The sequence below is a fragment of the Crinia signifera genome, chromosome 8 (assembly GCF_055691185.1).
Source record: "Crinia signifera chromosome 8, ASM5569118v1, whole genome shotgun sequence".
Classification (NCBI taxonomy): domain Eukaryota; kingdom Metazoa; phylum Chordata; class Amphibia; order Anura; family Myobatrachidae; genus Crinia; species Crinia signifera.
Window position 1 is genome coordinate 27,896,886 of NC_139224.1, and position 12,607 is coordinate 27,909,492.

The 12,607-nt window shown below is 45.3% G+C and overlaps 1 protein-coding gene across 3 annotated transcripts in view; it reads left to right on the plus strand.

Annotated features, from left to right (window-relative positions):
* ADAMTS9 (ADAM metallopeptidase with thrombospondin type 1 motif 9) overlaps positions 1–12,607 on the plus strand; it is a 237,736-nt gene that overhangs the window by 60,287 nt on the left and 164,842 nt on the right. For all 3 annotated transcript variants that reach the window (XR_014454314.1, XM_083156037.1, XM_083156038.1), the window contains exons 10-12: positions 4,877–5,018; positions 6,167–6,274; positions 11,930–12,075. Coding sequence is in view for 2 of the 3 variants with exons in the window: in XM_083156037.1 (XP_083012163.1) it covers positions 4,877–5,018; positions 6,167–6,274; positions 11,930–12,075 (396 nt within the window). In the remaining variant the exon portion in view is untranslated. The remainder of the gene's footprint in view (positions 1–4,876; positions 5,019–6,166; positions 6,275–11,929; positions 12,076–12,607) is intronic.

The following is a 12,607-nucleotide window of genomic DNA, read 5'->3' on the forward strand; positions in this document are numbered from 1 at the left end:
TTGTTGCTCTTCTTTGGATTTTTTCTAATTCTATGATGTCCTTTTTATAGTGTGGGGCCCAGAACTGCACTGCGTATTCGAGGTGCGGACTAACCAATGATTTGTACAGAGGCATAATTACTTTTGAGTCCCTAGTTTCCATGCCCCTTTTAATACATGCGAGAATTTGTACCTGACTATTTCCATTTGATCATGCACATGCTTTATGGATATGTTTACCCACCATCTACTTACTGTCACAAAGCTCACATCGGCTTAAGATGGTTCCATGAACATGACAATTAATTCTCTGTACTTCAATGGCCTCCATAGATACTCAATATCAGTCTAATAGAGCACCTTTGGGAGGGGTCCACGGTTGGCATGGTCAAGTGGATGATGGATGTATTGTGACCAGTGGCATCTCCAGAGGTGGGGCTGCAGCTCAGTTCAAAATTCACAGAGGAGCTACACCAACTGCCAGTTTGGAAAGGCAGTTGGTGGCAGTGGGTGTGGCTCCCCTAATTGAATTTTGAACTGTGCTGCAACCGCTCCTCTGGAGCCACCACTGATCATGAGCTTGAGCTCACATGAACATGGTGCTGTCCCCACTATATAATGCCACGCTTGGAGTGCCACCTGAGATTAAACTATATTTAGTATAGAATACTTCAGCTTAGGCCCTTAACATTTCAGTTAATAGACTACTAACAATGCTATTTATACTACCAGATTCAATAAGCTGCCTGTAATTACCACCGGCTAATTGACCTGCTGAAGCTATTCAGTAATAGCCGCCACAGTCCGCAGGCCTTACTTAATACAGATCTTTGTTTGAGCCGATAGAGACTCGAACAGAAATCTGTGATAAATGTCCTGATCATATTAAACCATGGCCCTGAGTACTTATCTTGGATAGGCGCGTTAGCCATTCATTTGCCGCACAAAGAAAAGTGGCTGTAATTGAATTGACCCAGGGATGTTAATGCCAGAGGCAGGGCCGGCTCTACCACTAGGCAGCATTAGGCAGCTGCCTAGGGCGCCAGGATCTAGGGGGGCGCCACTAAGTCTGCCTATCAAAAAATTAATGATGTCTGTGAGGATCCTTGTTGTACTTAATGCAGGTGTCTGCTGTGGAACCTCTAAGACCTTATCTCCATACTTTCTCTTGAGGCATACTTCCCTACGTTACTGCCCACTCTTCCTGTTCTCTGTTATATGTGGCAAAGGGGAGGGTGCTGGGGGCCTCTAGGGAAAGCAGGGTTCTTACCCACCTTCCTGGGGGGGCTGGGTGGACCACAACATTTTTGGGAGGCTACCTGACATTCCAGAATGTTAGGCAAGTATGCATTACGGGGTTGGAAAATGGTTATTGGTGGCAGTATGGGGGGGGGGGGGGCGGGAGAGGCAGTAGGTCGAAGTTTTGCCTAGGGCGCTTAGAAGCCTTACACCGGCCCTGGCCAGAGGCCACCGCCCCTTTTACCGTTGCAGTCAATTATCACATCTAATTGAATCTTGCCCATAGCCATATCTCACATCAAATTTTGCTGCAACTCCAGGAAGAAATACAAATTTTCATTTTAGCATGTAATATTTCTCTTCAAGCTTTGTTACCTCTAATTTTAGGTGTTCCTTAAGGTGCCCACAGACGCATCAATTATCGAATGCGTTTTGTACTTTTTAAGCACAAATTGCATCTTATGTACAATTATTGGATGGTGTTTATGTTCCCTGGAGCCCGATATTGTATGTCTAAAAAAGTACGTGCTGCACGTACTTTTTAGACTACATCTGAAATTTAACATTACAAACATGGGTTCATCACATGCATCCAAGTGCACATCTCATAGCAAGCTGGAAGAAAAATTGTATAGAACTATTGTACAGTCAAAAACGCATAGCACAGTACAATTGTAGCGTCTGTGGGCACCTTTATGGTTTGTAACATTACATTTAATGTGCCTTGATGAGTTTTATAGAAATTTGCTCTTGCACAAAGCTGTATACGCCTCTGAAAAGCAGGACAATATTTTAAATATTTATTTGAGAATGTTACAATGCCTTTTGTCGTATCAAAGTAACTGGCATTTTAGCTGTTTCCCTTCATGCATGGGTAACTTTAAAATTCCTGTCAGCCTGGTGTAGACCGTACATCAAAACAGATTTAGAAGCTGGTATATCCTGTGTTGAATTGTTTTGATGTTAAAACCTGACATTTTTATATATTTTTTTTTGCAAGCGGTGACTGAAAACTGCACATTTATCTGGCTCCTGTGACATGTGGGATGGCCATACTTTGCGGAATAGACTTTGAGTGGCGTCAATGCCTCACATTCTAACGTGGACTCCCACGATGCACCTTAGCATGATGTATGAAGACAGTCTTCTTGAACTTATAAATTATTACGCATACTGAATTCCCTAATAAAAAGGAATAATCTTAGTGTGCTGGCAACTCTTGCCGAGCATTCCATGTCTGTGGAAACTGGGTAACCACAGCAACCAGCGGTCTCATGCTGGCCTAAGGGTTTCTAATTGGACATTTTGTCCTGGTATGACAGGATGAGGGAATACCTGTATAGGCAGAGGAAATAAGGCCTCAGCAATGCACCGGGGGACTGTTCAGTGCCCTGCAGAAGTTATTTTTTGTAAGCTCTTCAAAGGCACAGTGTGTGCTTCACTTCAAATATCATTGTGGTCAATACAAGTACTCAGCAGACCCCCTTGTTTATATGCAATAAGTTTCTTGTTTGAATAATGCAGGTTTTATGTGAGGGGTGTAGCAGATACCAAACTATAAGATAAGGGGCTTAGCAACAAATTTTGTGCCCCACGCTGGAAAATTTTGGCGCCCCCTCTTACCCGTCCGCCCGCCCCCCTGTCTTACCTGTCCACATCACTCTGGGGCCTGAGACCCACAGTTCTACTTTGTCTGCTGCGTCCCAGCACTCCTGGCTCCTTATGACAAAATGTCCCTTAAAAAAATGGCCACCCCTTACAGCAGACCGTTTTTTAGGATGCTAGAGGAGGCCGCTGCTGCCTCCTCTAGCATCCTAAAAACTGTCTGCTGTAAGGGGGCGGCCATTTTGTGAGGGACATTTTGACATAAGGAGCCAGGAAGAGGCTAGGAGCGCCAGAACGCAGACTAATAGATCTGCGGTCCCAGCCACGGACGCGGCGCTGGGATAAGGCAGGTCAGGGCAGCGTAACAATAGCCCCCGCAGGCCTCGGTACCCACATTACTCAGTGCCTGCTGTGCTATTGTTACGCCACTGTATCAGTTGTGCCCAAATGAAAAAGGAGACTTTTGCTGTAGCGGCGTTGTATCTAATTGCAGTGAGTTGATGGGCAGGATGTTCTAAAGCAGAAATGCGGTAAAAACCCCATTATCTGGGTTTTGACCGCATTTCTGTATTCTCTTTTGCCCCTCTGCAGTATCAAAGCTGCGGAGGGAAGTCTATGGGCTTCTTACCGCAGCGCTGAGTGAGGGATCCGTCACGGCTGGACCCGGCGCTCTGCGTATGCGCAGATGGACTCTCGGGTCTCAGACCCAGGAGTCCGTCTGTACCAGAGCCGCATCGCAAGGGACAGCTCTTATCCCAAGAGCTGTCCTTTGCGTTACTAATCGCATATTGTCCAAACATATACAATTATTAAGAATGCAAAGCCCGGCAAAAAGGTGTGATGTAGGGCAGCGGATGTTAGAGCATCCCACCCAATGTGTTTGCTGATAGATGGCATGGCATTATTCCCAGTTACGCAGTTTCTTCATTGATGGAATGAGTCGGATTGTGGGACTGACTGCTCCACCAATATTGGGAATGGTTGGGAGGTGTAGTGATAATTAGGGACAACATCAGGAGGCCGTCTATCCTTCATAAGGGTTGAACATTGCTCTCAATCTCAGTAAGAAGTTAAAACAAAACATATAATGACAGAAGAGGCGCCTACGTGTAATCACATTCCAGCATCCATTTGAAACAAGTACATAACATTTAATTTCAAAGTGTTGTCACCCATCCATCATTTGTGTTACTGTGTAGTCTGGTCTGGTTGGCTCATAAAACACATTTGGTTTTGCTAATGGACAAAACTATGGCCCTTATTCTGGTTGGTGCGGTAATATCCGCGTGCGTTCGTACCGCCGATGTTTTGTGTCTGCGCATGTGCAGAGGCGTCTCTGCCCATGTGCGAGCGGGACGTACGGCCAAATCCCGCATGAAATGTGAACACTCCGAACAGGGGGTGGAGAGGGGCGTGAAGGGCTATTTGGGCTCATTACCATATGCATACGCCCCGCGTTTCATGGGCGTTCCCATGCAAACGCTGGGCGTACGTATGGTAATGCGGCTGTGACGCATGTGTAGGGGCGGACATATGACATCGCCGGATGTCAGCTGCCCGCCCAGATCCCTGCTTTTGCACGGAAAAAAATGTCCGTGTGGTCTGAGGTTGCGGGTGCTGGTGGACCACTCGGTCCTGCATTCGATGGTCTGCGACCATCGAATGATGGGGGAGGTTCCCTGAGCTGCAGCCCAGAGGTCCTGGAGCGCAGGCTTCTTCAACTCAGGATGCCAGCGGCCAATTAAAATGCAGCACCAGCTGGTGAGCCAATCAGAGCTTGCGTACTGGCAGCCTCTCTGATTGTCTGCCGGTACGCGAGCTCTGATTGGCTCAAAAGCCAGTGCAGCATTTTCATTGTCCGCCGGCAGAGACAGTTATATTTAAGTGGGGTGTGTACATCAGAATGATATCTATATTGCAGTGTTACATCTGCCTCACTTGCAGTGCAGCATGGTTTGTCCACTAGCAAACAAAATGACCAACCTGAATCACACCCATATTACAAAGTAATGAAACTTTATCCAGTGTTGATTATGTGCCGGTTCCCTTCCAGTACAGGATATGGTGAATGTTTGCTTGACGAGCCTGTATCACGATCATATCCCTTGCCTCAGCAACTCCCTGGCGTGATGTACAATGTAAATAAGCAATGTGAGCTGATATTTGGTCCGGGATCGCAGATGTGCCCATACATGGTAAGTGCCTTTATATTCCAAGATTATAAATAATGTGGGCAGTACGGACGGTGTAATGGTTAGCATTACTGCCTCACAGCGCTGAGGTCATGGGTTCTATTCCCACCATGGCTCTAACTGTGCGGAGTTTGTATATTCTCCCCGTACTTGCATGGGTTTCCTCCGGGTACTCCGGTTTCCTCCCACAATCCAAAAATATACTGGTAGGTGAATTGGCTCAAAAACAAATTAACCCTAGAATGTCTGTGTGTGCGTGTACATGTGGTAGGGAATATAGAGTGTAAGCTCCACTGGGGCAGGGACTGGTGTGAATATTCCAATGTTCTCTGTACAGCGCTAGGTCCAATGAGTGCTACTGCTCCGCCAGTTTGAGCAAAGTAACATGGAATCGGTCACCCTATGCACAGAATGCAGTTGCATGGAAATGCAAACCTTATGACTATACAGTATAGGTGAAATGGGGGTGTGGCATCCTGCATTGTGCAGATCACGTGACCTGGAAGTCAGTTGCTTCCATTCACCCTCATTCTAAGCGATACGTTTGGACACATAAGTAACAAGCAGTTCTAGTTGAGCTGAGTGTCTTTTGTCGACTGACCTTTGTAGTATGTATAAGAACAATACAACTATGCCACAGGGCCATTCTACATTACACATTAAACCTGGCAACCCTTTAATATCAAGAACTGAGTGTAGCATTTGGATATAAATGAAAGGTCTGAGAAACAAACAGTTCATTTGCTCTTTAAACCTATAAATTCTTCGGATATCAGTTTGATTTGTTCTTTTCCGGTACATTGTATATTTACAAAGGCTGTAAATTAGTCCACTTGTAATTCTGTTGAGACACTTTCATGTGTTATTTCTGCACTAGACCCTGTTAATGTGAATTTCCTGGGTTTACAACATTTCCCCCCCCGCGTGTGAATGTAAACTTTGTTCCATATTTAAATGGGCCGTTTCAATGTAAAAAGAGGGTCATTAAAACTAGACAAAGTGGGTCCCTTTAGTTGGATAAATGAAGCCGATCTTTGAGAAAGTTTTTTTATTAAAGTGCATCGTAGGCAATTCTACTTGAATAGATACATTTATGTGTTATACATTAAACTGCCTGGGAATTAACAGCGCCTTATTTTACACTTATGAAGCAGATGCAGTGTCGGAGATTGTGGTGCATTAACATGGAGGGGCCCCACAAGGGCTGCCGGACACAACACACCCCTTGGGCGGATGGGACGGAATGTGAGCGCGGAAAGGTGAGAATGCGGCATTATTTTAATAAAAGTTCCAGTCGGGGTCTAGGTTCTATGTCATTGTGCTGTGCTAAACTATACTCTCCCCGCACACTTTGGTACATGAAAGAGCCATCTTGGAGACAGTGATGTCACACAGGAAGCAGTATAAGTTTAGCACAAAGAAGCTGGGGATTCCCACGTCCCGCTCGGCTTTCCCACAGTTACACTCCACTGCTTCCGAATCACTGGCCTAGGGAACGATCTCAGAGATGCATTGTGGTGAGACGTCCCTGCTGTTCCCATTTATCTGAATACATGCTTTAAAATTGCTCCATGCACAATTAAAAAGATAACATAAGGAATGGAGACAATGACGGAAGGTTGGAGCCAGAAAGCCCCTGTTATCTCCTGATGCTGGCCTGTAATGGGCATGGGTAATATAATCTCCTGCTTCGTATGGTGTGTTCCTCCTTCCATGCTTCTTATGGGAAGCAGGCTATCAGAGATAGGTTATTCTTGTTCTACTCTTTATATGTTCTCTGCCTTTCCTGGATCTACAGTAATGGTTTCATAAGCCTGGCATATAGTATATATAGGGCGTGGTTCAGTATATATAGGGCTTGTGGTTGGAGGTCATCTTGATGCTCAGTTCTTTGCCCCACACACAGGACCTGTTCTGCATTTGGGCAAACGAGTCTAGCGACACAGGGACGGCATCAGACTAGGAATGGCCATCGACCATAGATGATTGAAACTTTTGATGGTTTATGGTCGATGTAGAATAGTTTTGCCATCGATGGGAGAGAACCAGATGGTTCCATCCATCGATGTCAAGCATAAACTATTTTTTTTATCCCGAAGGGACTGGGTCACGGAGCATAGCATAGCCCCGCCCCCGATATCCCTGAAGCCCTTCCCCCATGTTTTGAGTGGCCCACAAGTCAATCAGTAAGAAAAAAAAGGATGACCATGGATAGGTAAAAACATTGATGGTCATCTGTTGCATAGCATGCCACTATCGATGGCTAGGTGATTAGATTGGGGTCGTGGGTTTGCGGTCCAGGGTAATCGCCCATGGCAATGCCCAGCGTTTGATGGGCGTTCCCATGATAACGCTGGGCGTTCTCATGGTAATTTCCCGATGACGCTACAGGCACTCGCATATGTAAGACACCAAAGAGGTGTCTTGTCTTTGCGAATGCATGAAAAATTATTCATGGGCCGGAGGATTTTGTGTCCAAACGCAAGGCTTCGACTGAATGAATATGCAAATCATCCATTTGCATGCTCGCGTGTAATAGCGCCGTGCAGGGGGTGGGGGGGTACGGGTCGGATTTGCGGGCGGGGCAGTTGGCTTGATACCGTGCAATATCCTAAAGGTGTTTTTTTTTTTTTTCTGTGATACGTAAGTAGGTTAAAAAAATAAAAACACAATTCACAAAGCTCTGTGCATTTTCAAGCTTTTTTTGCAATATGCAGGCGCTTGGGAGAACAAATCATGTCGGTATTGGGTAGTGCACAGCGAGATGCTTAGAGGCTGCCATAGTTGTTGTATATATTATCCATCCTGAGAACATAATAAGGACTTTAACTGATCCAAACTTTTTAGAAATCTGGCTCTGGCGAGGAGGCGGCAACAAACGGACAATCAGGAGAATCGCGCTCAATGTAATTATTGGTATAAAATGTGAAATGGCACTTGTTGATAAGGAAGGAATTTCATTCTCCTGCTGGAATTCCATTTATGTCCTGTGTTAAAAAGGATTAAGTTACCTGCATTGTTCCACGTTATTCTCTCCTCTTGACCCTCAGGTGCAGCAGGCTTGGTTTAAGCAAGGTTGAAGTACAGGAAACTTAATAAGTCTGCGGTGTATAGTTTCATAAGCAGAAAAGACCTTGGTCCGCTCACCTGGCTACTCTAATAATTACTAAGAAAATTATACTCTCATAGGATTAAAAAAGTTAATATAACAAAGGTTTATTTTCACTTCAATTTGTTTTTCTTTTTTCTTACTTTTTTTTTAAAACGAAGGGCCTCATTTAGAATTAGAATTAATTTAAAGGCTACATGCCCATTTTCCCAGACATCATCAACCTCTAATAAGTCAAAGCTTCTGACTGACTTCGAGGGCCTCATTCAGAATAGTTCACTCGCAGCCTAGGGAACATATCAGCGCTTCCCACCCTTCTCAAAATGGGCAAAACCATGTTGCACTTCAGGTGGGGCAGATGTAACCTGTGCAGAGAGAGTTCGATTTGGCGTGTGTTCAAACTGAAATTGCAGTGTAAAAATACAAAAGCCAGTATTCACCCTGCACAGAAACAAAATAACTCCCCCACATGTAACTCTCTCTGCACCTGTTACATCTGCCCCACCTGCCGTGCAGCATGTTTTTTTTCCATTTTGAGAACAAATTTGTTCTGCGATGAGGCGTGTATTAGGCCTAATGTAAGTTATTAAATGCAGTAAAGCCCTGTACACACTGTGCATCGTCATCACCTGGGGCTATACACACGGAGCAATCTGTGCTTCATTTTTAGTCAGATTGCTTAGAAATAGGATTAAAATCGATCGCTCTGTGTGTGTGTATGGCCCGCCTTTACGCTAATATAGACCTGTCCTATAGATTCTAGATTTTGCAGAGCAGCATGAAACTTTAATATCGCACTACAAAAACTCACCTACTGTACAGGTGAATCACCAGAGCTGAACCGTACGCTCACCTGCGACTCTTAAACAGGCAATAGTAGTTTTTATTTATATATTGTAACCACTAGCTTGCAGAACCATTGTTCAAGCTCAATCATCCATATATACAGCTCTGACTGATGGATCTGTCAGCTTTTTCCTGGAGATGACTGAAACGACCTTAGTGATCTAACAAAGTAATGGGATCTAAGAGGGTCATTTATAACCTACAATAAAAATAAACCTGTATATAGTGATGGAGGTGCCTCAGTGCAATGCTGAAAGGAATCAGGGCTGCCATCAGGAATTTACAGGGCTGCCATCAGGAATTGTGGGTCCCGGGACTAATTTCCAGTCCAGGCCCCCCCTCCTCCTCACTTGACTTACCGTAACCGGGCTCCTGCTCCCCCCATCTGCTCTTCCGCTGAGTTTCAACCCGGAGGTCCCAGAGCGCAGGCTTCTTCAACTCAAGATGCCAGCGGCCAAATAAAAAGCAGCACTGGCTGGCAAGCCAATTAGAGCTCATGTACCGGTAGCCGCTCTGATTGGCAGCCGGTACGCGAGCTCTGATTGGCTCAAAAGCCAGTACAGCATTTGAATTGGCCGCCGGCATCCTTGGTTGAATAAGCCTGCACTTTGGGACCTGTTTTGTTCAGTGCATTGAGAGCAGCGCAGCAGAGGCAGCCAGGGGGGGGGTATCAGTGGGCAAATGAGCTGCCTGTGCCCTTCCAGAGGCCAGGGCCTGGGACAGCTGTACCCACAGCACCCCCCTATTGGTGGCCCTGCAAGGAACCACACTGTAGTCATTGCCAAATTGTTTGAGATTCTCTTCTGCACTGCATAAGTGTGGCTGTCAGATCTTATCTCCTGGTAATTCAAAGCCTATTTGTACCACATCTGTGGTTCTGTGTTGATCTTATATTTGCCAATATTATATATATATATATATTCCTGATGAAGGTCTTAAAATAAAAAGACCGAAACGTTGAAGTGAACTCGTTTCAAGAGTGATTATTTGTTTAAGCCCGAGAGTGCCGCTATATTTATCCTTCTATATATATATATATATATATATATATATATATATATATATATAGCCGATCCTGTTGTGATATTTTTACTTATTTTTAGGGAGGTGTGTCCATGACGCCATACATTTGTGGCCATGGCCCCCTCAGTACCCAGGCCTCATGCCCACTCTCGGCGGCTCTGTCAGCATAGTCAGAGTGCAGGCCAGGCCAGCCCTAGGCATCAGAACTCACTTATTATACACATATTATTTACAGGAGTTTGTCTGTATATCAGCATCAAATCTAGATTGTAAGACTAATAGGAATCACAGAGGAATGGTGTGTTTCTATCAATGCTGAGCACTGTCATACAAGGGTGATTCGTACCCTCCTCTCCAGCAGTACCCACATAGAGAGGAGTACCGCACATACTTACCAGAGAGGAGTACCGCACATACTTACCAGAGAGGAGTACCGCACATACTTACCAGAGAGGAGTACCGCACATACTTACCAGAGAGGAGTACCGCACATACTTACCAGAGAGGAGTACCGCACATACTTACCAGAGAGGAGTACCGCACATACTTACCAGAGAGGAGTACCGCACATACTTACCAGAGAGGAGTACCGCACATACTTACCAGAGAGGAGTACCGCACATACTTACCAGAGAGGAGTACGGCACATACTTACCAGAGAGGAGTACCGTGCATACTTGCCAGAGAGGAGTACCGCGCATACTTGCCAGAGAGGAGTACCGCGCATACTTGCCAGAGAGGAGTACCGCGCATACTTGCCAGAGAGGAGTACCGCGCATACTTGCCAGAGAGGAGTACCGCGCATACTTACCAGAGAGGAGTACCGCGCATACTTACCAGAGAGGAGTACCGCGCATACTTGCCAGAGAGGAGTACCGCGCATACTTGCCAGAGAGGAGTACCGCGCATACTTACCAGAGAAGAGTACCGCACATACTTACCAGAGAGGAGTACCGCACATACTTACGGGGATGAGTACCGCATATCTGCACTTCAGGGGTTTGGGAAATGCTGCAATTTGTGGGTCTATGAGGAAGGGGTGGGTCTAAAATGCAGCAAAATGCCATAATTTGCATAATTTTAGCCCTGCCCCCTTCTCGGAGAGCGCTGCAAGGGCCACCCAATTTTGGAGCCTCTTGGCCATTCCAGAAGGGTAGGCAAGCATGGTACCATGGCACATGCCCCCTGAGGTCCATGGTTATTCCTGCTGCAGGGTGCCTAATGCTGAACCTGGAGCAATGGAGGAGGTCAATGTGCTCCCTTCAGGGCTGGCATCAGGAGCCAACTGCCTTCCATTGGCTACTGCAGGGGTGACCAAGCCAGTCCCCCGAGCTCTAACAACAGTCCATGCTTTCCAAGCCATATGTGGGTCTGTAGAATGTGTCAGTTAGGAATGAATGCAGCACACGTTTGAAAAGTTAGTAATGACCTCACCTGTGCACCAGCTAGGTGTTCTGGAAAACATGACCTGTTGGTAGATCTCGAGGATCGGTTTGGCCATCCTTGGTCTCCTGAATTTACTTCCCTGTCATCCAGTATTCCAGCACCCCCATAATATTTTAATGGTGACAAGATGTTTCGTGATTGCAGCAGGAATTACTATGCAGCAGCGAGATCACTATGTCATCATTATATTCCAGTGTTCTTATGGATCGCAGTTCAGTGTATATTAAATCACAGATAGAAGATGACATAATATGATATACAGCAGATAACTCTACGCAAGGTTCCAGTCAGTGATTGAAGTTGGAGGTTCATGTGCAGTTCACGTCAGATTTTGGTATAAATAAATAACCTCCATGCGTAGAAAGTGGGTTAATGTGGAATCTGTTAATAAATAAAACATTATCTCTTCACACTTGAATACTTCCATCTCGTACACTTGAAAGAAAACACCGCGTATGACATCTGTATTATCTCTGTGCTTATCCCCCAGTACTGCAGGTATGGTCTGTGTATCCCGAGGGAACGGGATGGATCGGTTATCGATGGTTCCTGGGGATCCTGGAGTCCGTTTGGGCCTTGTTCCAGATCTTGTAGCGGGGGAATTAAAACCTCCATTCGAGAGTGCAACAGACCAGAGTAAGAGGATATTTTATGGTGCAGGAGTTACACAATTTCCCATATTTAACCCTTTGAGGTGAATTTGTCAAATTAGGCGGAAAAGTTGACAAGCAAACATTTGTATTCATCATAATGACTTGTAATGTTACCTTATATGGGAAATATCATCTTTTTTTACACAACATTTATTATTTGAATTTATATACCAAATGTGAGCGGCGCTGGCATTTTTAGCTGATATTTTGAACATCTCTCACAGAGCTGTTGGCATTCAAAGGGTTAAGTTTGTTTTGTCTTCTGTGCTATCTACTAAATACCCTAACAGCCTAAGTTTCTGAGGGGATGATGTTTCAAGTACCCGGGGGTTGCGTGCGCTGCTCACCTGGCTCCACTTATAATTTAATATAATTATAAAATAAGACCGCACTTAAAAACCGGTATTTTGCCGATTTTTAACCGTTTTAAAACGGTGCAGAACCACTTTACCGTTTTACAAAAGCCGTTTTTGTAAAACGGTTAAAATGGAGGGTCCTACCCGTTTCAGACCCGG